General features: G+C 38.5%; 12 protein-coding genes across 12 annotated transcripts; 6 read left to right on the top strand and 6 right to left on the bottom strand.

Annotated features, from left to right (window-relative positions):
- Positions 1–145: 145 nt before the first annotated feature.
- On the top strand, positions 146–1,426 carry BDF20DRAFT_835433 (mitochondrial carrier domain-containing protein; the record flags this gene model as incomplete). Its single annotated transcript, XM_053078840.1, has 5 exons — positions 146–225; positions 260–458; positions 529–762; positions 841–1,002; positions 1,076–1,426. 5 exons carry the CDS (start codon positions 146–148, stop codon positions 1,424–1,426), a joined length of 1,026 nt encoding a protein of 341 aa, XP_052936350.1.
- Positions 1,427–1,783: 357 nt separating this feature from the next.
- Positions 1,784–6,133, top strand: BDF20DRAFT_503174 (uncharacterized protein). The gene is made up of 6 exons (XM_053075614.1): positions 1,784–1,931; positions 2,027–2,381; positions 2,462–2,734; positions 2,855–3,639; positions 3,719–5,073; positions 5,146–6,133. Exons 1-6 carry the CDS (start codon positions 1,926–1,928, stop codon positions 5,993–5,995), a joined length of 3,624 nt encoding a protein of 1,207 aa, XP_052936351.1. The 5' UTR covers positions 1,784–1,925; the 3' UTR covers positions 5,996–6,133.
- Positions 6,134–6,180: 47 nt separating this feature from the next.
- Positions 6,181–7,417, top strand: BDF20DRAFT_819016 (P-loop containing nucleoside triphosphate hydrolase protein; the record flags this gene model as incomplete). Its single annotated transcript, XM_053077421.1, has 6 exons — positions 6,181–6,243; positions 6,310–6,448; positions 6,520–6,642; positions 6,699–6,923; positions 7,000–7,085; positions 7,151–7,417. The coding sequence occupies 6 exons, from the start codon at positions 6,181–6,183 to the stop codon at positions 7,415–7,417; spliced, it is 903 nt and encodes a 300-aa protein (XP_052936352.1).
- An 85-nt stretch (positions 7,418–7,502) lies between these two features.
- BDF20DRAFT_869333 (ubiquinol-cytochrome C reductase) lies at positions 7,503–7,995 on the bottom strand. Its single transcript, XM_053080991.1, has 3 exons — positions 7,751–7,995; positions 7,628–7,695; positions 7,503–7,525 (listed from the first exon to the last, which is right to left on the bottom strand). Exons 1-2 carry the CDS (start codon positions 7,907–7,909, stop codon positions 7,654–7,656), a joined length of 201 nt encoding a protein of 66 aa, XP_052936353.1. The 5' UTR covers positions 7,910–7,995; the 3' UTR covers positions 7,503–7,525; positions 7,628–7,653.
- Positions 7,996–8,167: 172 nt separating this feature from the next.
- Positions 8,168–9,506, bottom strand: BDF20DRAFT_906067 (uncharacterized protein; the record flags this gene model as incomplete). The annotated part of the gene is made up of 2 exons (XM_053083230.1): positions 8,168–8,343; positions 8,423–9,506. The coding sequence occupies 2 exons, from the start codon at positions 9,504–9,506 to the stop codon at positions 8,168–8,170; spliced, it is 1,260 nt and encodes a 419-aa protein (XP_052936354.1).
- Positions 9,507–9,910: 404 nt separating this feature from the next.
- On the top strand, positions 9,911–12,041 carry BDF20DRAFT_869345 (guanine nucleotide binding protein, alpha subunit). The gene is made up of 8 exons (XM_053080992.1): positions 9,911–10,422; positions 10,484–10,668; positions 10,749–10,912; positions 10,988–11,116; positions 11,191–11,320; positions 11,393–11,631; positions 11,698–11,725; positions 11,810–12,041. Exons 1-8 carry the CDS (start codon positions 10,302–10,304, stop codon positions 11,879–11,881), a joined length of 1,068 nt encoding a protein of 355 aa, XP_052936355.1. The 5' UTR covers positions 9,911–10,301; the 3' UTR covers positions 11,882–12,041.
- Positions 12,042–12,901: 860 nt separating this feature from the next.
- Positions 12,902–15,256, top strand: BDF20DRAFT_869349 (hsp70-like protein; the record flags this gene model as incomplete). The annotated part of the gene is made up of 5 exons (XM_053080993.1): positions 12,902–12,948; positions 13,044–13,354; positions 13,427–13,531; positions 13,604–13,684; positions 13,758–15,256. 5 exons carry the CDS (start codon positions 12,902–12,904, stop codon positions 15,068–15,070), a joined length of 1,857 nt encoding a protein of 618 aa, XP_052936356.1. The 3' UTR covers positions 15,071–15,256.
- On the bottom strand, positions 15,204–17,827 carry BDF20DRAFT_869351 (eukaryotic translation initiation factor eIF2A-domain-containing protein). Its single transcript, XM_053080994.1, is given in 4 exon segments — positions 15,204–16,627; positions 16,646–16,990; positions 17,078–17,381; positions 17,466–17,827. 4 exon segments carry the CDS (start codon positions 17,729–17,731, stop codon positions 15,365–15,367), a joined length of 2,178 nt encoding a protein of 725 aa, XP_052936357.1. The 5' UTR covers positions 17,732–17,827; the 3' UTR covers positions 15,204–15,364.
- A 392-nt stretch (positions 17,828–18,219) lies between these two features.
- BDF20DRAFT_869353 (uncharacterized protein) lies at positions 18,220–20,043 on the bottom strand. Its single transcript, XM_053080995.1, has one exon. The coding sequence runs from the start codon at positions 19,665–19,667 to the stop codon at positions 18,351–18,353; it is 1,317 nt and encodes a 438-aa protein (XP_052936358.1). The 5' UTR covers positions 19,668–20,043; the 3' UTR covers positions 18,220–18,350.
- Positions 20,044–20,131: 88 nt separating this feature from the next.
- Positions 20,132–21,960, bottom strand: BDF20DRAFT_503724 (uncharacterized protein). The gene is made up of 5 exons (XM_053075615.1): positions 21,149–21,960; positions 20,903–21,073; positions 20,627–20,809; positions 20,393–20,554; positions 20,132–20,316 (listed from the first exon to the last, which is right to left on the bottom strand). Exons 1-5 carry the CDS (start codon positions 21,854–21,856, stop codon positions 20,257–20,259), a joined length of 1,284 nt encoding a protein of 427 aa, XP_052936359.1. The 5' UTR covers positions 21,857–21,960; the 3' UTR covers positions 20,132–20,256.
- A 728-nt stretch (positions 21,961–22,688) lies between these two features.
- BDF20DRAFT_906073 (uncharacterized protein) lies at positions 22,689–23,395 on the top strand (the record flags this gene model as incomplete). Its single annotated transcript, XM_053083231.1, has 4 exons — positions 22,689–22,857; positions 23,052–23,089; positions 23,162–23,246; positions 23,316–23,395. The coding sequence occupies 4 exons, from the start codon at positions 22,689–22,691 to the stop codon at positions 23,393–23,395; spliced, it is 372 nt and encodes a 123-aa protein (XP_052936360.1).
- A 641-nt stretch (positions 23,396–24,036) lies between these two features.
- BDF20DRAFT_869377 (uncharacterized protein) lies at positions 24,037–24,998 on the bottom strand. Its single transcript, XM_053080996.1, has 3 exons — positions 24,778–24,998; positions 24,495–24,721; positions 24,037–24,419 (listed from the first exon to the last, which is right to left on the bottom strand). Exons 2-3 carry the CDS (start codon positions 24,658–24,660, stop codon positions 24,124–24,126), a joined length of 462 nt encoding a protein of 153 aa, XP_052936361.1. The 5' UTR covers positions 24,661–24,721; positions 24,778–24,998; the 3' UTR covers positions 24,037–24,123.
- Between the last annotated feature and the right edge of the window lie 507 nt (positions 24,999–25,505).

Consider the following 25,505-nt stretch of genomic DNA (forward strand, 5'->3'; position numbering starts at 1 on the left):
TGGAAGAGCTTTAAAGTTTCTGCCCCCCCCACATTTCTTCTTTTAAAATTCAGATAGTTTGTACAGTACATTCATTGTTGAAAACAGTAAACGGAATATTTCTTTTTTTCTCAAAACACTATAACAGACACAACAAGAGAATAGAATGCCGTCTTATGTAACCGATGCTGATCTCTCAAGTAGTGAGCTAGCATTTTGTGGTGCAGTAGCCGGAGTTGTTTCAAGGTTTGTGGGCTACTTACCCTACGCTCTTGTTCAGAAATAAACAGTCCCCAACACTTATGCATGAATACGAAAGAGCTGTCATTGCACCTTTAGATGTCGTGAAGATTCGAATGCAACTTCAAACACATCGAACTCATTTTGGTTTTAGAAAAGATGGGCCAAATGTAGCAAATGTAAAGTATTCCAACATAACACAAGCTTTTCGAACTATTCTAAAGGAAGAAGGGATCAGGGTAAGATGATATTTGGTTTTGCGGGGTAGAGATCTACATAAATTGCTTGAACTGTTTTACGTTTAATCAGGGATTGTATAAAGGAAACATGCCAGCAGAATATTTGTACCTGTCCTACAGTGCAGTTGAATTTTGGGCTTACAAACAACTTGAACAATTTATTGAAACAGTAGACAAAAATCAAAGAGTACCACATACATTGAAAACCTTCGGTAGCGGTATGTTAGCTGGTTGCGCTGCAACATCCGCTACATATCCTTTTGATTTGCTAAGGACCAGGTTTGCTGCACAACAGCAACAGAAGGTTAGTACCTAACAATTAATAGCAATCCATCAGTTCAACCGAATGGAGTAATTTAAATATTCAATTATAACGAAAAAGCACAACGTGACCGTCGCACGAGCCATGATAAATATATACAAACTAGAAGGCTTCAAAGGATTTTATAGAGGCTTATGGCCAGCCATAGTTCAGATAATGCCTTATATGGGTTTATTGTTTTCAACGTACGATCTATCAGCAAAAGCATTTAAAAGACTCAGAGTAATGTATATTATATTAAAAGCCGTTTCGCTGTGATGGTTGACAGTAACTAACATTCGAACGAAAAATTCAGGACGAGCAAATTGTAAATGCAAGTTACAAGCCCACACATGACATGATAAGTGGTGCAGCCTCCGGCCTGGTCAGTAAAACAATAGTGTATCCTTTCGATTTGATTCGAAGACGGATGCAAATGGAAGGAATGGATAATAATCACGTTGTGACGAACGTGAAGAGTCGATCTCTGTGGTGTTCGTTCCGTATAGTCATCAAACAAGAGGGTTTTCGAAGTTTATATAAGGGCCTCGCACCTTCTCTTGTGAAAGTTGGGCCAGCTAATGCAGTAACATTTATGATTTTTGAGGAAACAAAAGATGTACTGTTATGGTTTAATAAGAGGAAGAAAGGTGATGAAACCCTGTAAGGGATCGCCTCAAGTTTGTCTTTTTTTTTTCAGGTGGTACCACATATAAAATTCTGATTTAAATTGCAGTTAAAAGGTACCAATCAACCTTATTACCCATCTTTCCTCTTTTATTGTACTCTGAAATTTAGACTATACTAGATTTAATATACCTACCTTTCTTTTCGTTTAAAGAGAAAGCCTTTTATTCCTTAAATACTTATACCAACAAGTTCTGTAGGCCACTTGTGTAAATATGAACAAAAGAAACTGTATATATATTCTATATACCAGGAGAGTTTTAATAAACAGAAACTCCTCCCGTCTATTTAACTCTGACTTATTGATATACTTCTACCATTATAGCGAGGAAAAGGACACACACTCAAAAATTTGTAGGATAATTGACGCCTGCAGAACGAGCTGATTTCTTGGTTAAGTACAGCAACGAGAGCGACTGATAGTTTTCATCAAAAAAAAAGAAAGCAAACACTATATTCAAACTATTCCGCATACAATAATGACGGTAATCTAATACTATAAAACTGATAAGAAGAAAAAAAAAATTTCTTCTTTCAAAAGGATTGAGCACAAAAGTATTAAAAGAGAAATATTATACAGATATCTGAATTAGAAGCCAAAATCGAGCATAGTCGTACTATGCGAGATAAGTTCATTCAAATGCGCCCCCTTTTAAAGGATAAGAATGTTATATCTGACTGCGATACCCAGATCAAGGAATACCAAAAGTATATCGACTATTTTACAGAGGAATTGCATAGATTAGAAGCTAAGCAGCAACTAAGTTCATCAGAAGAAAAGGGGTACACTAGTAGTACAGCTGAGCAGGCACAACAAAAATCAGAAAACCCACCAAGGTCAAGCTCCATGCCACCAGGTATAAATGGAGGAACGGCAACAAATACCACCGCTGCGATACAAGCCAAAATGGGCAAAAAGAAATATTCAAACTTAGGTAAAACATAGGTGACAATATATACACATATAAACGACATTGATATGACCATCAATAGTTAAACTGATTCGCTTTCAAAGATTTGCTTATGTCAGAAACTCCGTACAATAAACCAAAGGTGTCTCTAAAACTACACGAACTGGAATATAAGCTGGATGTAGAGAAGACAGTATTGAAGGGTATCAAAGGAATGTTCGAAGTGATGGAACGCAACCCTTCTGCTGATCGAAGAAATCGCACTGAGCTGCAGGATAAGATGTTTGAAAGCCAAGAAAAATTAACATTATTGAATTCTGCATTACGGAAGTACAAAAGCTTATACATCGGTGAAGGTGGGGACGAAGATGAATATGGTAAGTAGAATCATCCATAGACAAAGAAGCTTTTTGTTTAGAATGCCCAAAATATATAGGGGAGGAAAACGTACTCAAGTGCTATACACAACGTGCATTTCTTTTACGTACAATATATAGAATTGGAAACACTTCCCTCAGCCCGATTGCCTCCTGGTTATCGCAGGCCTGTTACTGGCAAACTTCAATTGCAGATTTTGGAAGCCATGGAATTAGCGCATGCACCAACTCGTATGATTAAGTCTCCAAGTACTGTCGTCATAGTAAAAGTGGACAATCAAATCGCCTATCGTTCAAGACAAGCGCGTAATGATAAATGGAGTGAACTCTGTGAAACACATGTCAATAAAGCTTCGGAAATAGAGATTAGTATTTATGATCAGTCCACGGAAAAATCATTACCAATTGGTTTCTTTTGGCTGAAAATTACCGATATCACAGAAGGACTTCGTAAGCGTAAGCTACAACCTCAATGGATGCCAGCGGAAGAGGCGCAAAAAGTGCATCGTGATGTGAATGAAGGCTTGGTTACTACGGAAACGGAAAACGCTGAGCCAGCTGTTCCAGTGCAAGCGGATCAAAATGAAAATGGTATCGAAGCCTGGTTCGATGTTGAGCCTGTCGGAAAGTTAGCGCTCAGACTTAATTTTGTCCGCTCAGAGGGCAATAGACGTCCAATGGATAAGCTAGGTCGTGCAGGTGCTGTACGTCAACGTCGTGAAGAAGTAGTCGAAGTAAACGGTCATCAATTTGTGGAGAAGCGTTTCTACAATGTAATGAAGTGCGGTCTCTGCGAAGAATTCTTCGTCAACAGTGGCTTTCAATGTGAGGATTGTGAATACACATGTCATAAGAGGTGTTCTAGCAAGGTGGTAACTAAGTGTATGGTCAACTCTAAGGATAATGTAAGTTGTGGCATTATATAGAATAAGTCAGCGTATTAAAGTAGTCTAACAAATGCTGTGATGTATGAACGTCCATTAGGTTTCTGACGAAGATAAGCTTAACCATAAGATCCCTCACCGTTTTGAACCTATCACCAATATCGGTGCCAATTGGTGCTGCCACTGTGGTTATATCCTACCCCTGGGATCCCGCGGAGCGAAAAAGTGTTCCGAATGTGACATTACTGCACATAGACGTTGTGAGCATTATGTACCTGATTTTTGCGGTCTTAACATGGAAATGGCTAATCAAATGCTTGCTGAAATCAAGGCTGCAGCTAGAAGAAAAACTGATGAAACAAAAAGCCAACACAACTCAAAACACGATGATAGTGATAATACCGCCATGGATAAAGAAGATGCGCCATTACCTGTGCCTTCTCATGAATCAGACGAAGTACCCAATGATATAGACGATAGATTAAGCACACAGCTTTTGGCAAACTTGACGTTACCATCGCATCCGACAAGTACAAAAGACTCATTGAATTATAACACACCTGTTAACACTACAGCTCAAGTACCCGCCGATATGTACAATGCAGGGCCTAATGCTATCGTAACTGGCATATCTCAGCGCCAGCAGCCTCAATCGCCGGCATACCAAGTCTCTCCTACTTCCCCACAGCAGCATTTACAGCAGTCTCCATCTCCAATGCACTACCAATCACAACCGCAAAGCCCATCAAGTATATCTACAATCAATGTCTATACTCAGCAACAACAACAACATCACCTCCCTGCATCACCACACCAGCACCGTCCACCACCAATCCTCCCTACTCATGGACAACAATTTTACTCACCCCAACATCTTTCTAATCCAAGGTTCGGGGCTCCACCAAACCCACATTATTACCAACAACAGCAGGTGCACACTCCTCCCCATCCTCAAACTGTACAACAGCAATATCAAAACAGACCACTTCCTTCATTAAATGCTCACCAGCATCAGCAACAATTGCCTTATCCCCATCATCCAATGATGCTTGGAAGACCTCCGCAACAATCAGCACCCATCATCAATCCTAACTATGCTTCCGCTTTGAACCAGCAGCGGCCAGCTCCATCGCCTATGCAACAACCGATACCTTTTCCACCCGGTCATCAACCTCATTATAATAACAATTATAACAACATGATCATGGGAATGCCCCCTCCTGGACATCAATTGCAGAAACATCCAAGCCTTTTACAACAGCAGCAACTCGGTAGACCTCTTCTTCAAAATAATTTCAATCGAAAAGTTGCTTTAGACAATTTTACCTTCTTAGCAGTTTTAGGTAAAGGAAATTTTGGTAAAGTTATGCTAGCGGAGGACAAGTATGATAAAAAGCTTTATGCAATCAAGATGCTAAAAAAAAGATTCATTATTGATAATGATGAAATCGAAAGGTATGTTGAAGAATATATTAGAGGAAAACGACAACCCATTATAACTGAATTCTCTCATTGTATGCCATAAAGTGTTCGTTCTGAAAAACGAGTATTCCAAGCAGCTAATCACGCCCGTCATCCATTCTTGATCAATCTTCATTCTACGTTTCAAACAGAGACTAGAGTCTATTTCACAATGGAGTATATCGAAGGTGGTGATTTAATGTGGCATATTCAAAGAGGACAATTCTCAGAAAGAAGAGCTAAATTCTATGCTTGTGAGGTGCTCCTCGCCTTGGAGTACTTCCACAGTCAAAACATCATTTATCGCGATCTTAAGCTTGATAACATAATGCTGGGTTTGGATGGTCATATTAAAATAGCAGATTACGGTTTATGTAAGGAGAATATGGGGTATGGCAACACAACCGGTACATTCTGCGGCACTCCAGAATTCATGGCTCCAGAAATATTGCGTGAGCAAAAATATGGCCGTGCTGTTGATTGGTGGGCTTATGGTGTTCTTATTTATGAAATGCTCCTTGGTCAGTCTCCCTTCCGCGGTGAAGACGAGGATGAAATTTTCGACGCCATTTTAGAAGATGATATCCTTTATCCTATCAATATGTCAAGTGACTCTATTTCAATCTGTCAGCAATTGTTACAACGCGATCCTACACGTCGATTAGGTGGAGGCCCCGAGGACTCTCTTTCCATCAAACAACATCCATTTTTCCGCGGTGTGAATTGGGATGATATGCTTGCTAAACGTGTACCCCCTCCATTTTATCCTTCTGTTACAGGACGTTTAGATACGTCCAACTTTGATGAAGAATTTACAAACGAAGTGCCAGCATTGACTCCCATTGATTCAAATCTAACACGCATTGAGCAGCAGGAGTTCCTTCACTTCTCCTACATTGCGGAGTGGGCTAAATAAACACTAGAATTGATCTGTGTTGAATATTCAAATAAATAAGAGAAACAAAAAAAAGCAATGCTGAAAGCGGCATAAAAAAGGTAATCCGTGATTACATAAGTTGAACGCCAACCCCGCACTTTTTAGAGATATCATTAATCGCAACATCCTTCGAGCGGCCCATCGTTGTCTAGATCTGTAGTGAAATGTCTATTATTTTCAAAAGGGCCTTTACGTCAGGTCGAGTGTCACTGCACGAAAACCCTTTGGTAATTTGATGAAGTTGTTAGACATCCATGTCATTTCAGAGATTGTTAATTTCTTATTTGCTTCAGGGGTTACCTCGTCATAAGCCAGCACCAACTATTCCTCGAGCACAAAGAGGTTTACCAAAGAAAATGCCTATACACAACGTTAAAAATGTTATTGTTGTAGCTTCTGGAAAAGGCGGCGTTGGCAAATCTACAACAGCTGGTATATGAAAATGATTTTCTTTGAAAGGGTGAATTACAATTAAAACAAAAACCGTTGGATTTGTAATACAGTAAACATAGCATTAGCAGCCGCAGCCTTTAGACAGAAAGTAGGCATTTTGGATGCTGATATATTTGGACCATCCATACCAAAGTTGATGAATCTTAAAGGAGAGCCTGATCTTACAGAAAAGGGTAACTTAACAATATTTATTGTGCATTACGACACCTCATTCATTGAGCTTTTGTAGGTGATCGCTTGGTCCCTTTGACCAATTACGGTGTCAAATGTATGTCCATGGGATTCCTTGTAGGAGAAGATGCTCCCGTTGTTTGGAGAGGTTTAATGGTGATGAAAGCACTTCAACAATTGCTACATCAAGTTGAGTGGGGTCCGCTTGACTTACTAGTCATTGATATGCCACCAGGAACTGGTGATGTTCAACTTACAATCAGTCAGCAAGTGGTAGTCAATGGTATGACAAAAAACATTCCCTCAAGTAAAGCCATAAAATGAATAATTAAGGCATCGATTTTTTCTCTGAACAATAGGTGCTGTCATTGTTTCAACACCTCAAGACATAGCCTTAGTTGATGCGATCAAAGGTGTCAACATGTTTAAGAAAGTTGATGTTCCTGTAAGTCTCAAATTGCTAATTGGGAAGCAATATTACTTTCTAAACTGAATGTTTCTTTGTCGCAGATTCTCGGTATGGTGCAGAACATGTCTCTTTTCATCTGCCCTAACTGTCAACACGAATCACATATATTTGGTAATGACGGTGCGGCACGTATGGCGAAGGATTTTAGTGTCCCTTTGTTAGGTGAGGTTCCTCTTCACACAGACATTTGTACGTTATCTGATGCTGGCAAACCAATAGTCATTTCTCAACCTGAAAGTTCTTATGCAAATTACTATCGTTCGATTACTCAGAATATCTTGAGTAGCTTATCGAACAATAAACATTAAGCTTTTTCTGGTGCTTTTTCTTATATACATAGGTATATCACAAATTATCCATATCTTTGTCTCATTTATTCTTGTTTGTGAGCTGTGTAAATCAATTTTTCACATACGCTGTAATTAGTGTAGATAGAGTTTTATATTAAACAGTTGTTGAATTATTGTGGTAAAAAGTCGTGGATTCAAGAGTGTATAATATTCAGTTATTGTTCGTACTTGTCTTTAATATCCTTCCATTGTTTCTATAAATTTGGTAACAACATAAAAAAGGAACACATTTGAGCCTATTTTACTTTTTCGGTTTTTCTTCAATACAGTTATATAACTGTATAAACTTACGCCTCGGTTGATATCATCCCAAACTTTGGTAGTAATTGTATCAAAACCCATGGTGAATCCAATAGCACCAACGAAGATGGTAGTAACAAACACAGAGTTTCTCTTGAAGATAGTATTATAAATTGTACGAGTGATACCACTGGCTCTAGCTGCAGGCATTTTAATGTAAACTCTAGGTTGAAAAAGTGGGGAGATGTGATGAAAGAAATAAATTAAAATGGAAAGGCACCAGAAAGAAAAAAGAAAGTGGAGTTTTTATTATACAGGGGATTTTTCTTCAATTACAGACAAGAATCGAGCAAAATCGAGTGCGGGGTGTGACGTAAATAAGAGGCCCAATTTTTTGTATGTCTAAAATTCTTTTCTTTCTAATTTGTGCATAGTAATGTATGGTTACTGTATGTATTTCACCTCTGTTTACTTAGCAGAATCTTTTCCATCATCCTTATTCTTATAAAAGACTTGCCTAATGTTAAGGTTGATCCTGGTTGTGCTCATATAGTCACCAAATAATTTCCAGTCAGGGAAGTCGTCATAGTCACTGTCCGCCTTTAGATAATCAGGAAGTGTACCTTCCAAGATTCGAGGAACACCTACATCAATATTTAAAGAGTGGAAGCTTTCAGTTTACAAGAGTCAATTATATACCATTTTTTAGACTCACTTATTTACCATGATAAGCTTTTCTTGCTACAGCTGTCATAACAAGAATATCCCCACTATTTAATCTTAAAGGGATCGGCTTTGTATCTCTGGTATTTCCACCGATTAAATATATACATGAATGACCCAAACTGAGCGATATTAAGGGAGCTTCCATATTGATTTCGCTCGAATCTTGATGACACATTAGCGTCGATTGCAGTTGATAGTAATTTATAATACCTGCCTCTGGTATAAAGTCTTTGCCCATGTATTTATTCTTCCAAGGCAATGCTGCGTCAGCCTCGTCATATCCAACATTTTCGGTTGCTGTCGCCACTGCTTTCATCAATTCGGCAATTTTCTCAGGTACAGGTATAGGTTCGTCTAAATTATACTTTTTTGTTCCCCAGTGATATTGATAGCCCAATGTAACCCACCTTTGTTTTTTTAGTAAGACGCTGGGAGGTAAAGGTCGTACTGAACTGGTAGTTACAGAATACATGCTGCTCACTGTCGAGGCTGCATCGTCATCATTGGCAATATCTGTTGGATACATACCATTTTCTTCTTCAGTTTCTACTTTCATAGGGATATAGTAATCGGGATCGCCTGGCTTGAGTAGCCCCTTTGCTTCTTTTTCAAAACGAGGCCAAATACCTTCAGCAGGCACATGATAATGTCCATCCAAATTAGATTTGTGGGGAGGCTTAGCATAGTCGCGTAAGCAACTTTTAATGATGGATCGTTGAGCAGATGATGTGAACGGATTAGGGATGATTATTAAGCCCGGCACGTTTTTCATGACAAAAGCATCCAGATGTCGTTTCTTCCATTTTGCTGAAGAACATCCAAACAAGGAGCTCAATTCTCTAAGGTCATGCTTCAGTTGCACACGAACCAAAATTTCTTGTGTTTCCTTGGAATTCAACGTCTCAATGTCAGTAAAATGAACAATTGCATCCAAGTCGTCTTTGGACAAGAGTCGAGATTTATATGTTCGTTCAGCATATCGAAAAGGAGACTGATTTGTATGTAATGCTTTGTTAAAGCGTTTAGCTGCATTTTCCTTCTGCTGTTTTTCCCATATCTTCAATTGCCTCTTTGTTTTCATATGTGCAGGAGGATTGGATGATAACATCATTATGGGTAGAAATGTAATTTTGAAACAAAGATGCCCAAAATGAAACTAAGACATTTTTTTTATGTAGCTTGCAGGCAATAATATGCGAATATAGGAACAGATCAAAAATAAAAAAAATAAAATAAAAAAAAAAGGGTCAGGTTTTACATTTTTTATCTTCAAGCGTATAAGCCCGCTGGATTTTGCCTCGGTAAAACTAGACAGAGGGCTCAAGCCACAGCCGAAGACAGGCGTATATTTAATGGAGATCTCCAATGTTACCCATCTTTGAGATATAATTTATGTCAAATCCTTTTTGGTTAAGTCAGTAGAATTACCAAATGATTCGATGTGTAACTTAACGAATATTTTATAAAATGTCAGCGCGAAAAACACTATCTCAGAACTGTTGTGTCGTTTTTTGAAAAAAAAAAAACCACATATCTGCTAATCACCGGCATTTTTAATGATTTTCTGAGGCAGACAAAATTGTTCTTTTCTTTCTCTTTTTCTTATTATCCAAATTCCATTAATAAAGAAGTGAAAAAGAATACAATACAGTAAAACCCGTGTCTACCTTCAGTGACGAGCAGAGTTTTTTGTTGGCCAGATAAAAAGCATCGAAGCAATATACCAGCATAAAACCCTACATTTTCAACATTAAGAGATTTGAATTAGCAGAACACCACATCTTTAAATAGACTGAGGAACGACTCATTCAGGCACTGACTAAGCATTAACTAAGCCTTAACAACCACCTCGGTCAACTGCACATAACAACAAGTAATGGGTCTATGTCACTCGTCGGAAGAAGAAAATCACGAAAGTAAACGCAGCAATGAAATTGACAGACTTATCGAAAAAGAAAAAGGCAACCGCGAAAAGCAATGCAAAGTTTTATTACTAGGTAACAAACCTTTTCATCGGTTATCTTTGTAGCGAGCTCATCTAATAAGTACATGCGTTAGGGAGTGGCGAGTCGGGCAAATCAACCATTCTAAAGCAGATGAAAATTATAAACCTTAACGGTTACTCTGCTGATGAATTGTTCACCTGGCGTGCGACAGTTTATCGTAACGTAATGGAATGTGTTCAAACTATCGTGCAAGCTTTGATGGATGAAGAAATACCGTTTGAGACAGCCGAATTGAATGTAAGTTTGGATTAATTCCTAGCTTACCACATTCATGTACGACATACAGAGAATAGTAATGTAATTTTCATCAACACTAGGAAAACGTAGATCGAATCTTATCATACAGAGTATCCGGAAACCCTAAAAGTCAAATTAGCCCTGAAATTGTTGCATTATCTAAACTATTATGGAAAGACCCCGTTGTTATTTCTTGCTTGAAAAAAAGGGAACCAGCATTTTATCTAATGGATTCAGCGCCATAGTAACTAGCGATAAAAAATCACTGTTTGAATGTTTACCTAGTTTTAAAATACTCAATATTAACAATGCCTTATAGCTTTTTCGAGAATTTAGATAGAATTGGTCAGGCAAGTTATGTACCTAATGAACAAGATGTCTTGCGGGCGAGACTAAAGACAACGGGCATTACAGAGATACAGTTCCAATTGGGAGGACTGAATATACAGTAAGGAAACGCCTATGTGCCGATTAACCGGTCCAGAAATTGGAATAATTCATGCTAACTGAACCCTTACATAGTATGTTTGATGTGGGTGGACAACGGTCCGAAAGAAAAAAATGGATTCACTGCTTTGATGCAGTAACGTCAATTATATTCTGTGTAGCCCTGAGTGAATATGATCAAGTCCTATTAGAAGAATCGAACCAGGTTTGCGATGATCTACATGACGCTAGCGAAAGAAAGAGTAACAAAAATAGTAACATTAATTTGTATATGTAGAATCGTATGTTAGAAAGCTTAGCACTATTTGAATCAATTGTAAATAGTAGATGGTTTATCCATTCTTCGATAATGCTATTCTTGAACAAAGTGGATCTATTCAAAGCCAAAATAACATCCTCCCCACTTGAAAATTACTTTCCAGATTATGGTGGAGGTAGCGATGCCAACAAAGCAGCCAAGTATATTCTTTGGAGATTTCTACAGTGCAATAGAAATAAGTTGAACATTTATCCACAGTAAGTTTAAGCTTTTTATGATAAGATTTTTTCTATTTTCTAACTTCCACTGAATTATAAAAATAGTCTTACACAAGCAACGGACACTTCTAATGTAACGTGCTCGCATGAGGGTGCTTAACCTTTAAAAGGAAAAGGACACATTGTTAACCTATTTCTATTCTTTCTCACTCAATAGATTCGGTTCGTCTTCGCCGCAGTCAAGGAAACTCTACTGCAAAATGCCTTACGAGATTCTGGCATGCTATAAGCACACACAAAAGTACATTCTTCAAATACAATTTACACATAATCTCAATTCAATGTTAAGCCGTCTTGAAGAGAACATAATGATTACACACTGATTTTTTCCTAATAATATTTAATTCATGTACATTTCATTTTCCCCTTTTTATACCTTTCTTTTCATATCTGTAATGATTAATAAAAATGAAAAGAAATCCTCTTTTTTCTTTAAAAGTTATACTTCCTGTGCTTATAAAATATAATACATACTGATAAAAAATGGGTGATATAGCCAATGAATACGCTCTAAATCGAATTACATGCTCAGAATCCACTAAGTGCTGCTGTATTTTTACCTATTCTACGCGAATGGATTACATTAAAAGTCAATACAGCGCCCAAACAACTTCATAAAACACCGGTTGCAAGATATATGTGCTTTCTAATGAAGTGACAAATGCTACTGGGCATCAACTACCTTTCTAGCAGTGGCTGCTAACTGTTTTACCACGTCCGAAGGTGTGAATATTGTCGAGCACTATATATCGTTGACAATAGCTATGGTCTTCATCTAGCTTTGTATAAATGACGGTTCTACTATGTCAAAAAGACTTCACAAGCGTAACTTCTCAGAATGCACTTTAAATCGAAAGGTACTGACTATCAAGGCTTGATAGCAAGGTACGATAATTATAACGGTACTGACGGAGCAGCAAGGGGCTGTAATAAGAATATTAGAAAAGCAGGCACTTATCTCGCCGTTCGGTACATATCAAAATGCATTTGAATTCTTGATATTAAAATCACGTTTAAGTAGAGCGGCCTTAAGAGCGAAGCATCACGCGACTAGACATCACCAATAGGTTCTATTGAGTGTAGTGATGGATCAGGCGCACATAGTTTGTCCATCACAAGCCACCGCTTTTTTTCAAAATTCAAAAGCAGTCTTCGAGCCAAGTCAAAAAAATTTTCAGAAATCTAACTAATTCGATTCTGAGCCTGGAATATTGTTGATCCTTCCTTTTTCCTTCTTCCATATTTAAATATGTCTGCTGAATACGAGGGTGCCATTGGTATTGACTTGGGTACAACGTAAATATCCACATACAACAACAGCTTATTTCCAATATCTACAGAAGTAGCCCGACACTGACCTCCGTATTATTTTGCCATTTCGTTTTACATAGCTACTCCTGTGTTGGTGTTTGGGAATCCGAACGTGTTGAAATCATTGCCAACGAACAAGGTAACCGTACCACTCCTTCCTATGTCGCTTTCTCCGATAACGAACGTCTTGTCGGTGATGCTGCTAAGAATCAAGCTGCTATGAACCCCAAGAACACCGTTTTCGATGCTAAGCGTCTCATTGGTCGTCGTTTCGATGATCCCGAGGTCAAGGAAGACATGAAGAACTGGCCCTTCACTATCATCGAAAAGAACGAAAACCCCTTCGTTCAAGTCGAATTTGAAGGTGAAACTAAGACCTACTCTCCTCAAGGTTAGTTAAATGGAAAATTAGTCTGCTTTACTTAGCTTAAAATCGTATTGACCTTATTTTTACATTTTTCAGAAATTTCCTCCATGGTCCTCATCAAGATGAAGGAAATCGCTGAAGCTAAGCTCGGCAAGAAGGTCTCCAAGGCCGTTGTTACTGTTCCCGCTTACTTCAACGACAGTAAGTTTTTTTTTTTAACAGATTAGAAATGTTTGGAAAGGATTTGTTATTTATGGATATATCGAATTTTAGGTCAACGTCAAGCTACTAAGGATGCCGGTACTATTGCTGGTCTTGATGTTCTCCGTATCATCAACGAACCTACTGCTGCCGGTAAGTAAATTTGGAAACGAAAGCAGGGTTTTTACAAAACATAGCGTATTAATAATATTATTCATCACCTTAGCCATTGCTTACGGTTTGGATGCCAATGACAAGAAGGAACGTAACGTCCTCATTTACGATTTGGGTGGTGGTACCTTCGATGTCTCTCTCTTGACCATCTCTGGTGGTGTCTTCGCTGTTAAGGCCACCGCTGGTAACACTCATTTGGGTGGTGAAGATTTCGATAACACTCTTGTCAACCACTTTGTTCAAGAAATCAAGCGTAAGCACAAGAAGGATATCACCGGTGATGCTCGTGCTCTCCGTCGTCTCCGTACTGCTTCCGAACGTGCTAAGCGTACCTTGTCTTCTTTGACTCAAACCACTGTTGAAGTTGACTCCCTCTTCGATGGTGTTGATTTCCAATCCAACATCACTCGTGCTAAATTCGAAGAAATCAACTCTGTTGCTTTCCAAGGTACTGTCGAACCTGTTGAACGTGTCCTCAAGGATGCTAAGATTGACAAGAAGAAGGTTGACGAAATTGTCCTCGTTGGTGGTTCTACTCGTATCCCCAAGATTCAATCTCTTCTCCAAGATCTTTTCGATGGTAAGGAATTGAACAAGTCCATCAACCCTGATGAAGCTGTTGCCTACGGTGCTGCTGTCCAAGCTGCTGTCCTCACTAACCAAGCTGGTAACGAAAAGACCCAAGATCTCCTTCTTTTGGATGTCGTTCCTCTTTCTCTTGGTGTTGAAATGCAAGGTGGTATCATGGCCGTTGTTGTTCCCCGTAACTCTCCTATCCCTTGTCAAAAGTCCAAGGTTTTCACCACTGCTGCTGATAACCAAACCACTGTCACTTTCCCTGTCTACGAAGGTGAACGTTTGATGACCAAGGAAAACAACCTTCTCGGTGAATTCTCTCTCTCTGGTCTTATCCCCGCTCCTCGTGGTACTCCTGAACTTCTCTGTACCTTCGATCTTGATGCCAACGGTATCTTGAAGGTTACTGCTCAAGATAAGACCACTGGTCGTAAGGCTGATGTTACCATCTCCAACTCTACCCGTCTTTCTGCTGCTGATATTGAACGTATGGTTCAAGATGCCGAAAAGAACGCTGACGCTGATAAGGCTCGTGAAGCTGTTGTTCAAGCCAAGCAAGACCTCGAAGCTTATGTCTACCAAGTTGAAAACAACATCTCCGATCCTAATGTCAACATGAAGCTCCGTCGTGGTGACCGTGAAGCCATTGAAACTGCTCTTGCTGAAGCCATGGAACTTTTGGAAATTAACGCTGATGAAGCCAAGGCTGACGATATGAAGGCTGCTCAATCCAAGTTGAAGCGTGCTTCTACTCGTGCTTTCGCTCACGTTTACTCTCAACGTCGTTAAATTTTTTAGTTTTCAAGATTCTTTAAATTAGAGTTTCTTTTCATTCTTCTTTAATGCTTCCCCTCTGTACCAGATATATTTAAAAATGTTCATTAAAACAAATTTTTTGTTTTATGTTGATTTTTGTTAGAAAGCCCTTTTGAATAAAATTCTTTTTAAAAAGTATATTTTTTTTTTTTTCTTTTTATACAATGTCTATCTTGTTGCTTAAGGTTGCAAATGGTTTTATTACTAAATGGGAAATGGGTGAAAAATATAAAAAACAGAAAAATATAAAGTATACTACAAAAACTCTTATCCAACGATCTCTTCATGTTCTTCAATAACTTCTTCAACCCATTCTTCGACCACTTCAGATTTGCCTTCATCGGTTGTTTGAAGTTCCTTACCCATAGCCTTACGTTCTTCCTCCAATTGACGCTCAGTTGCCTTTCTCCATGCATACCATTCTTCAACGGCCTTTCTACGCTCAGCACGGAGTTTAGCGGCGTTAGCATCACCCATGGCAAGATCCTCCTCTTCGAATTGTTTAGAGTATTGACGGAGGTTCTTCTTGATCTTTTTCTTTTCCTCTTGAGATAAGAGGCTAGGAGGACGAGGACGCCATAAGAGCTGCTTGAAGTTTTCGATATTTTGCTTGAATAAGAGTTGACCCTTGAAATCCCAAATACAGAAGCCATGATCAGCAGAAGATTGACGCCACATACTGGCAGCTGTAACAACGTAACGACCCGTAGGATCCCACTCTACGTCGCTGACGCCGTAGTGTTCTTGTGTGGCCAAAAGCTGAATAGTAGAGCCAACCTTTTTGTTCTTTTTATCGCTGCTGAGAGGTTCGAAATCAATATCGTAAAATTCGAGATCAGAAACTGAGGAGGAACGTAGTGTGGCCAAGACAATATGGTGACCTCTGGGAGACCAGAAGAGATAGTTAGAAGTCTTCTTAGGTATCGACATCATCAATTTGAAGCCTGCATTGGCCTTCTTAGAATCATCGAGATAGAAGAATTGGACATCGGTCTTGAGGGTAACAGCTGCTTGACCGTTGGCAGGAGCTGTACCAAAGTTGGGGTCATTGGTAGTAATACAAGCGAAACGGGTGCCATAAGGTTCCCAGGCAAAGGCAATCATAGGATCCTTCATTTCAATGGTTTCAACAGGAATATTCTTTTGGTTGACACGGAAAATTTCAATGTTGGCGAAAGTAGACTTCTTGGTCTTGGTATAACGATCCACCTTGACAGCCAAGAATTGGCCAAGATTTTGCCAATATAACTTACATTCGGAGACGTTGAACAAGTTCTTGGTAGCAAGAATTTCTTTCGAGGGAATGGACATCATGACAACACGAGCAGGTTGGTTACCAATTTCAGGAGTCCAATAAGCCAAAATATCTTCCTTGTTTGGAACCTTTACGTCAGAAGCGCCAGACTTTGCAGGAGACCATTCAAAGTCGACGATACCAGGACTCTTGATAGACTTCTTTCCGACCAAACCCATAGAGGGAGCTTCGTAAACAGATAATTGCTGGCCAGGCACAACACGAGCAAAATATTTTTCAGAAGCAGACCATTTGAACATTGGCCAGCGAACGGTCTTTTGTTCTTCTGAAGTTTGTACGAGAGGGAAACTACGGAGCAAATCACCCGTTTTGATATCCCAAACAACAACTTGATTACCTTCGTCATAATCTGAATAAGGATGGCCGGTTTCAGGCAATCTCGCTAATGAAATAGGTTCATTAGACCAAGTGACAAGATAGCGCTCATTAGGAGAGAAATCGATCAACTTGACACCCGGGTGAACAAAACGAACAATCTTGTTCCAAGAAGGACCACCCCAGAGTGCAATGCCCTGTGTATGGAATGTAGCGAGATATGAACCTTTAGGGGACCATTGTACATAAGTCTCGGTCCAGTTCTATTTTGGTAAAAAAATAGTGAGCAGAAAGGTCAATTATTTACGTATGTCCTGTAACATATTGTGCTGTCGTCATAAATATCTTACAGTTCTGGAATAAACATGTTCAGGAGATTCAGTCTTTCTGTTCCAGAAAATGGAAACATCGTCTCCTTTGTACATGACAAATTGATCGCGTGCTTGAGGATCCATCAAGTAACTCTTCAAATGTTCTTTAGGTGTGTAAGGCTCGATTTCAGGTTCAACATATTGTTCATTCATGTCTGTGTATTTCTCGACATCGGTGAATTTGTTGACAGAGAGTGTTACCGTTTTACTGAGTTTATGGCCATCCAAATTTTTAACGGCGGCATGTGCTGATTCAGCTGATTTAAATTCAATGAAGAGGTAACTAAAGAAATAACGAAAGGCAAATAAACATCAGTGAAAGGGTTCTTTGAATGGTTGAACTAATGGGTGTAAAATGTGTCCATACCCTAAGCTAGTCTTCTTTCCTTCCTCATTGGTAGTCATGGGCATCCAAAAGCCGTTTTCTTTGATCTCACCAGCACCTTTTGTAAATAATTTGGTGAGGACAGCAACCAATTTTTCCTCCTTTGCTTCGTCAACGATGGGTGCGCCATCAACTACAACGATATGGTCAAAGTCACTGTCAGAAACAACTTTATGCTTCTCATAAATATCGTCAAAGTTGATATCTTCTTCGTTTTCGGGGAGATTCTTCCAGTCAACACTAGGCATCTTTCAACTGAGTAAAAAACGGTATTACGAAGAAAAGGGGATGTGAGGGAAGGGCTATTTACTTCTGGGTGACTACTACCGCGCGATAAAAATTGCTTTCTTTTAAAAAAAAAAGTGATTACTTGTAATGGAAATTGAACTGTGGCTTAGTGAGTTTCATCAGGTGAATGGCCCACCAAGCCGTGCATTAAAAAAGCCTATCCAGCGACTCAATCAATAACCGTGCCTTCTATTTTGTAGGATGACCCACCATGTAGTGCTCTTAAAGTCACATTATGGCAGATAAATAGATCCCTTATTACATGTTCAAAACCAACGATATATTGCATTAGTACTCTCACTGTACTAAAGCTTTCAGGGCCATTGGTCAGACAAACCAGCTTTGTTCGTCCAGTCCAAATGCAAAGGTACTGTAACTACAGTAGTTTTACATAGACTGCCATTCTACAGCCTTAAAAAGCAAAAGCATCTTTTAGTGGAGAGAGATATTTTTTACTTTTAGAAACGAATGAATAAGTTTATTTATAGTTTGAAAAAAGACATATAATTTCAAAATACACTTGGTGATGAATAGAAAAAAAAATATTACAATAATTATATACTTGGGTTTCTTTACAATTTACACTTTCTCTTTCTTGCTCTTCTTATCCTTTTTCTCTTTCTTTTCCTTCTTCTCCTTCTTCTCTTCCTTGCTCTTCTTCTCCTTCTTCTCCTTCTTTTCTTTCTTGGCCTTCTTAGCAGGCTTTTCTTCTACGTCATCTTCAGTAGCTGCTCTCTTTGTACCGGCAGTAGCAGCAGGAGCTTCAGCTTCTTCTTCGTCATCATCTAAATCTAATTCCTCAATGACCTTCTTCATAACATCGATATTCTTTTCAGGACGAGCACCACTATCGAAGAATTCGAGTCTTTGTTCAACTTGCTTTCTCATGGCTTGACCGAACTTGTCTGTAGGAGCATCAGAGAAACAATCGATACGAGCGGCAATAGTACACTTATTTGCTAGATAACGGGAGATACGACCCTTGTTCTTTTGACCAGCACGTCCAATGAAGGAGGAATGGTAGATCAAACCGTACTTTGGTGTATTTCCCTTCGTCTTCAATGCTCTGAACAAAGCCTTCTCGGCACCGAGGATTTGTAAGGTGGAGGCAGGATATTTGGATAAGTTTGTTAAGGAACCAGCTTGAGAAATCAAACGGGCACCGACCACTTCGCCCACTAAAGCGGCTAAGTTAGGAGCAACATAGTTCATCTTGGTGACTAAATAGCTGTGGAGTTTTTGACGGTATTCAGCGAGTGAAATAACACGATCGGCAAAGTTCTGAATGTTGATCATATCGATAGGTGAGATATCTGTACCCATCGAGGCACGAGCTGCATCCAAAATTTGTTGAGCCATAGCTTCATCGCCATCTAACATATCAGCCATAGTTTCCAAATCCTTTTCAGAAATGTCAGATTTATTCTTAACAATCTTGACAAGCTTAGCGTATTTGTAATTGTCGTTGACAATCTTGACCATTTCAGGAAAGTGCCAAGAGTACCATTCTTTCACTCTCATGGCAAAAGTGTTCACATCTTTATCCATTTGATCTAATAAAGCAATAGCTTGGATAATCATGTTATCAGCACGGTTGACATTGAACTTGACCTTGGCACGAGAATAACTGTGGCCAAGACCAAGTTGGGCCTTTTCCAAGTCGCCGGTCTTGAGTTGACCAAGTAACTTTTCAGCCCACAAACGAATACCGCGAATAAGCTCTTGGACCATTTCGTCAGAAGCGCATTCAATGTTCAACTCAGACTTGAGAGCACCCGCCAAATTCTTTTCAGTGACACCAAGACAAACCTTGGATTTCTTATCAGCCTTAGGAAGGTTCATTTCTAAGAAGGCTTTCAAAGAAGGGTTGACGATACCTACAAAACACGGAAGCATACGTTACGTACGTATTTAGCGCACACTGTCAAGCGAACTTTCAGTTTGTACAAATGAATTACCTTCAGAAACATCGTTGGCATTTTCTAAAGCATCAGCAGCACTTTTGAAAGGTTGGAAAGACTTAAGCTTGAGCATTTTGCTGAATTTGGGAAGATCAGCAATTGACTTTTGAACTGATTCCAACTTGGAACCAATTTCTTCTGATTGCAAACGCTCAAAAAGAGTGTAGCCTGAGGCTGTTTCGAACAAAATATAATTGGCCTATATTGTATAAAAGAAAGAGCATTAGGGCATCTCTTCTGTAAAACAGGCATTGTATATATGTCTATATACCATTGAACTTTTTCTTTCTGAGTTGAAGGAAAGGTTGGATGGAATAAAAAAACTTGAGGTGTCAAAAAGGAAAAAAATGCAAAACGAGTGTGCCAAATTCAGACGTGACCGTTTGTCTTTGGGGAAAGTTCGCCACAAATTGTTTACATTAAAACCGATTTTTTTTACAGTGCTGTTTTTATTTATAAATTTTAGCTAATGCTCTATCAAGAATCAATTAAAGTATATTGAGCAAGTCTGAAAGGAAATGTTATTAGTTGTTTGTATTTTGTTTCTTAATATATTGTAAGCTATCAGTGGTGGTATTTTGACCCTATATTTGAAAGGAGAACACAAGTTAAAGAATAAGCTACAGCTACCATTTTCCTGGCCAATCATAGGGATGCTACCTTTCTTTTTAATTCCCTGTTGATTTTACTTTTTTGTTTGTTACGATGCTGTTCCAGTGAAGCTTGCTTAACCCTATTCCTCCATAGGATCACTCTCTCTTTGGACCCTTCGTTCGGATTGTTTTTATCCGCGAGTTTGCTTGAATGATAAGAAGATTGTTGCTATAGAGTCATATCAAAATCCTATTGCATATATTGAAGATTCAAACAAATACTAAGGAACGAATCAATTACCTTCACTTCCTTGGATATCGTCTTTGGTGTGTTCATTTTGCTTAAAGAGGATGAAGTTTGTCGGAGATAGCGTGGTATAGAAGAAGATGAAGCGTTGGACTCCTTACTTTGAGAGCTTTGAGGTGAATTAGCGGTGCTGCTGCTTTGCTTATTGTTAGCTCGTGAAACTGGTCTCTTCGGTACCTGAAATGTAATTCAAAAAAACCCATTACAAGTTAGGGATGTTCAATCACTGTATTAGTAGTTTGCAACTTTGAATTTGGAGGGGGGGCTTACAATGGGATTGAGTTTGCTAGAATGGTTTCCTAAGTCTCTTTCAAATAACTTTATCCTTGCAGCCATGGAAACGAACGCTTCTCCAGGTGCCATTTCATTCTTTATTTCCTTGGTGGCGTTGATCTTGGTTGTGGACTTGAAGCGTGGTACATTTGAAGTACCTACTCGTTTCTATAATAAAAAGACTTGATGAGCATTGGTAATACATTTGAACCACCTAGTAGTTTTTTCAAGAAGTCGTCTTACAGTTATTCCACCCTTTGTGCGACTTTTCAAAAGACTATCACGGTTTTGAGTTCCTTTATTTCCGTTGCCTTTTTCATGAAAAGAGACTGTTGAACGCATGTATCGTGGTATGTTACTATGTTTAGCAGTAACTTTTGGCAATTTGCTTTCTTGTTCTGGCGGTTGAGTCGGTTGAGTCGGTTGAGTCTTTTTCTCTGACTGTTTCATTGTTAGCTCATCGTTCAATGGATGTACTTGCTCTGTTAGGAGAGGAGAACTTGCTTCCGTTTCTACAGGCTGCGTATCTTGTTGAGTAGTCTCTTCAGGATACTGTTCCACTACTTGCTTTTGTTGCGTTTGTCGTTTCTCTCGTTGCTTGAGTAGTCTTTTCTTCACTTGACGATTGGGACTCTTCTTGATGTCAGTCATTTCAACTTCTTCGCCTACGTTCAATGGCTTGTCGTTGACAATGTCTCCTTCTCTCCAGTTGCCGCGATCCTCATTTTGTAATTCGTACGCCAAATACTTTTCCTTTTCATAGACTTTATGTTCTGCATTATAAGTAGGTTTCAGTGGGCTACGATGGATAATGCTGAACGATTCTGTATTATCTCGAGCGGGTGACTCAGTTAAGGCTTGATATCGTTCACTAAACCTATTTAATCGTGAAGGACTTTCTTTGAGTGCTTGTGAGCTAAATCCTAGTGAATTTCGTGGCGAATAGGACATCAATAATAGTTTGTCTTTCTATACTGTTATTCAAGGGTGTATAAAGAGTTTGAAAGGAGGTAAAGCCAAAGATATGGGGAAAAAGTGATAAGAGCAGGGAAAAAAAGGGGCAATTTTTGAAAAAGAAAAAAAAAAATATATAAATTCCAATTTTCGTGATATTTAATGGAACGCGCTTCGAACGTGTGCATCCCCTGATCGTGAATAATTAAGGATAAAGAAAGTGAATTTACTCACAAATGATTGACGCTTTCTCATGTGGGTTCACAAAGACAGAAGTGGTTATCACTGTAATTTGACTCTACAGCAAATTGACTTGAAGGGCTTACGTATTGCCCAATGGAACGTCTCAGCAACACCATACCACTATCACAGACGAGTGCCCTGAGAGTTTTACTGATGACCCATGATCTATTTTATGCAGTATCAAAACGTCTTCTGGCTCTTTTTAAAGTAAATGTTTCATTGTTCGTCTGTATAGCATGGCTAGCTTAAAACACTTATCTCTTTCGTTTGATGGTTATCCAATAACAGCCGCCCTTTATTTGATTGTCAAATCCAAAGTAGTCAATGTCAATAGTTCTGCCTATACAGGATGCTTTGCCTCTAACCCTATTTTGTTTTTTCACAGTTTTTTTACGCTGTAATGGACTATATACGTTTCCGACTGTCAACATTTTCATGCTAAACCATTATGGATTGAACATGTCTGTTTTTAGAAAATAGTACACTCCGACTCGACTTGTCGCTTTCTTTGCTTTTCTAGAATACTTGGGAAAAAAGAAAAAAAATCCAACCTTACCATTTTTAACAATCATATACCACTATTGAAATGGCTGAAGTCAACGATCTTACCAATCTTGCTAAACCCGCCTCTGATGCCACTTTAACCATTCGTTGTATTAAAAATTTTGAATATCGTACATGTAAAAATCTTGTACTTCAGCATGTCAATTTGGAAACAATCACAGTTGGTGACTTGAAGAAGATTGCTTTAGAAAGTAGTGTATAGAGTAGAGTCGCCTTGTCTTATTCTTTGAACGCTCAAAAATCTGATTGAGAACTATCATAGAAATCCATACACAACCAGGTTGGAAGCCTTATCTCAACGTGAAGTTTGGTAAAAATTGCCAATTAAAAAATTGACTGATGAAGGGGGTTCATATCGACTAAGCCTTATTCGTTTAATAAATAGATACTCTCAAGATTTATACCGTTGCTCACGGTCATAAGGTTGCTTCGAACATCATGATGAAAGCACAATAACTCTTCTGTTTTCGTGGCTAACAATGGATTGATGTTTAGACTATGAATTTAATCATTAACGTTGAAGACGACGATCATTTACTTTTAACAGACGATAACGCCGTACTTGCCTGGCAAGGCATTGGTAAAGTCTGCCTCTGTTAAACTTATTGCTCTCCTAACCGTGTTTCTAAGTTGCCCTTTGTTCAATTAGATAACGAAACCGAGCTATCATTCTTTAATTTAGAAGATTACAATGTCTTTAAAACTCATCCTGACGTTATGAAGTGGTAGGCAGTCGTAGTGTCGATGGAGATTGACATGAATACATTTTTTTTTTGTAAAGCTGCTCAATATTTGTACTATTGTAATACTATATATAAAAAATAGGGTGTTGTTTTGTCTTCAAACCAGCACCCATTCCCAAGGTTTACAAACAACAGAAACAAGTTGATATATTATTCATATGGAACTCTGTATTCAACAGATTGAACATTACACCTTTTGCCAAAATGATGTCGCAAAAAATAAAGTTATTAAGTGTCGCACTTTTTAAAAAAAAGATGTCGTATATATAATTGTTTAGTAAATAGGATGGCCTGCAAGGCAGTCATCAAAACATCTAGTGGAATGCCAATTGAAATTAACTAAGGAAAAAGAAAAGACATATAAAAATAGTAGAGTGCACAACATTTTTTTATTATCGATACTAATATAACCAGAAATATTCTACAATACACAACAAACATCAATTTCTGTTCCAATCGTGGTGATGTACCGTACGAAGATGTCACTTAAATATACATAATTTGAGAATTGAGTGTAAGACTAGTGGGGAGGAGATTTGTATTGAGAACTGAATCTTTAATGTTTATTTTCGATAATAATTCAAATAACTATAGGAGTACAACACGTCTTACATTGAGGAAACACAGTGGTCAAATAAGTAGAAATTTATTGGGAAAAAATGGCATAGAGACTGGTATAATAACAAAAAAAAAAGAGTGTCAAGGAGAGGATGTTTAAAAGCGCAATGTACAAGGTCGTTTTCTGTCTTTTTTGTCTGATATTAATTCCCGAAGCTGAACCAATCCGGGTCCATATCGCTTCATGAGAAAGAATTCTTTTGTCTCCTCTTTCTTTTGTTGTCTGATTTTTTCAAACACGTATGCCACCTGTAGCAATTGTTTGAGTGTCGATTGAGTTGTAAGCAGTTCCAAGCTCTCCACGGATTGCGGAATTTGTATACGAGTAAGTTCAAGCATGGTATAAATCCCGTCTGCACTCAGTATGGTCGTGTATACAGTGATGCTATGGCCTGTTTTCAATAAGGTTAGATAACGGCAGTTGCTATTAATCAGAACGGCAGTTGCTACTAATCAGCTTAAGCTACCTTTTAATTGGAAAGAGATGGAGGACTTAATGTTGACGGTATTTATCGTTTCCTTAGAAAAATGCCCAAGGCGGCACAAGTCCCAGGCATGCATGAACTTGTTGTCGGTGGGCTCTGCAATCTTTGCTTCTCCGTACCCCAAGCTCTTACCCCAATTGGACTGCATAATGACAGAAATAACGCTATCAGGTCTTTCCGAGCCTTGTTCGGTGTCATTTAAGTTTGTCCTGTTACAAAAAATCAATAATGAGAAGCAATTTAATAGCAACAATCGTCTATTTACCATCGTAAATGGACGCCATTTTCGAGATTACTCAAAAGAGAGTCAAGAAGGGGATCCACATGTGATATTTGTAGTTGTTTTATGTTTAGTGAACGCGACTTATAACTTTGATATAAACTGTAAGGTGAAATGAGTCTCCTTTAGTCCTTTTATTATACACTGAAAATCAGAGAGGGAAGCGTTCATAGCGAATTGGCTGTTTGTATTGACAACAAAAGAAAGAAGGAAAGGAAAGAGAAACATTAAAAAAAAAGGAGTTAAATACTTGTACCTGAATTTCTCAACCAGTAATAATGCAGCATTACATATGCGCATATTTAGAAATACAAGATGACGTGTACAAGTGTTATTATATTCTATGATCATAATAACGAGTCAAATGCTTGAAAGTGTGTCTAATTTGTCTTTATATATTATAGGAGGTATGGAAATACCACAGATAGACCCATCCCGCCCCAGTGCCCGATTGAAACAGTGTCTGCCAAACTCTTTGTGTCAACTACTGTGATGTCCTCTATAATTACCTAGGCCAAATATATGTAATTATTCACTTAAACAACATTACATGTATTTTCCTATCTGTCCATATTTATTTACAAGGTCTTAGACATGCCTTCTCCCCAAACAAATTACTTATTCCAAAAGATATAAAAGAGACCCAAACGTTAACTCGAAATAAAGACAATTCAATATCTTTTTATAGTCTCGCTACTTAATTTAGTCCACCA

Source organism: Mycotypha africana, assembly GCF_025528875.1.
Source record: "Mycotypha africana strain NRRL 2978 chromosome Unknown BDF20scaffold_5, whole genome shotgun sequence".
NCBI classification, from domain to species: domain Eukaryota; kingdom Fungi; phylum Mucoromycota; class Mucoromycetes; order Mucorales; family Mycotyphaceae; genus Mycotypha; species Mycotypha africana.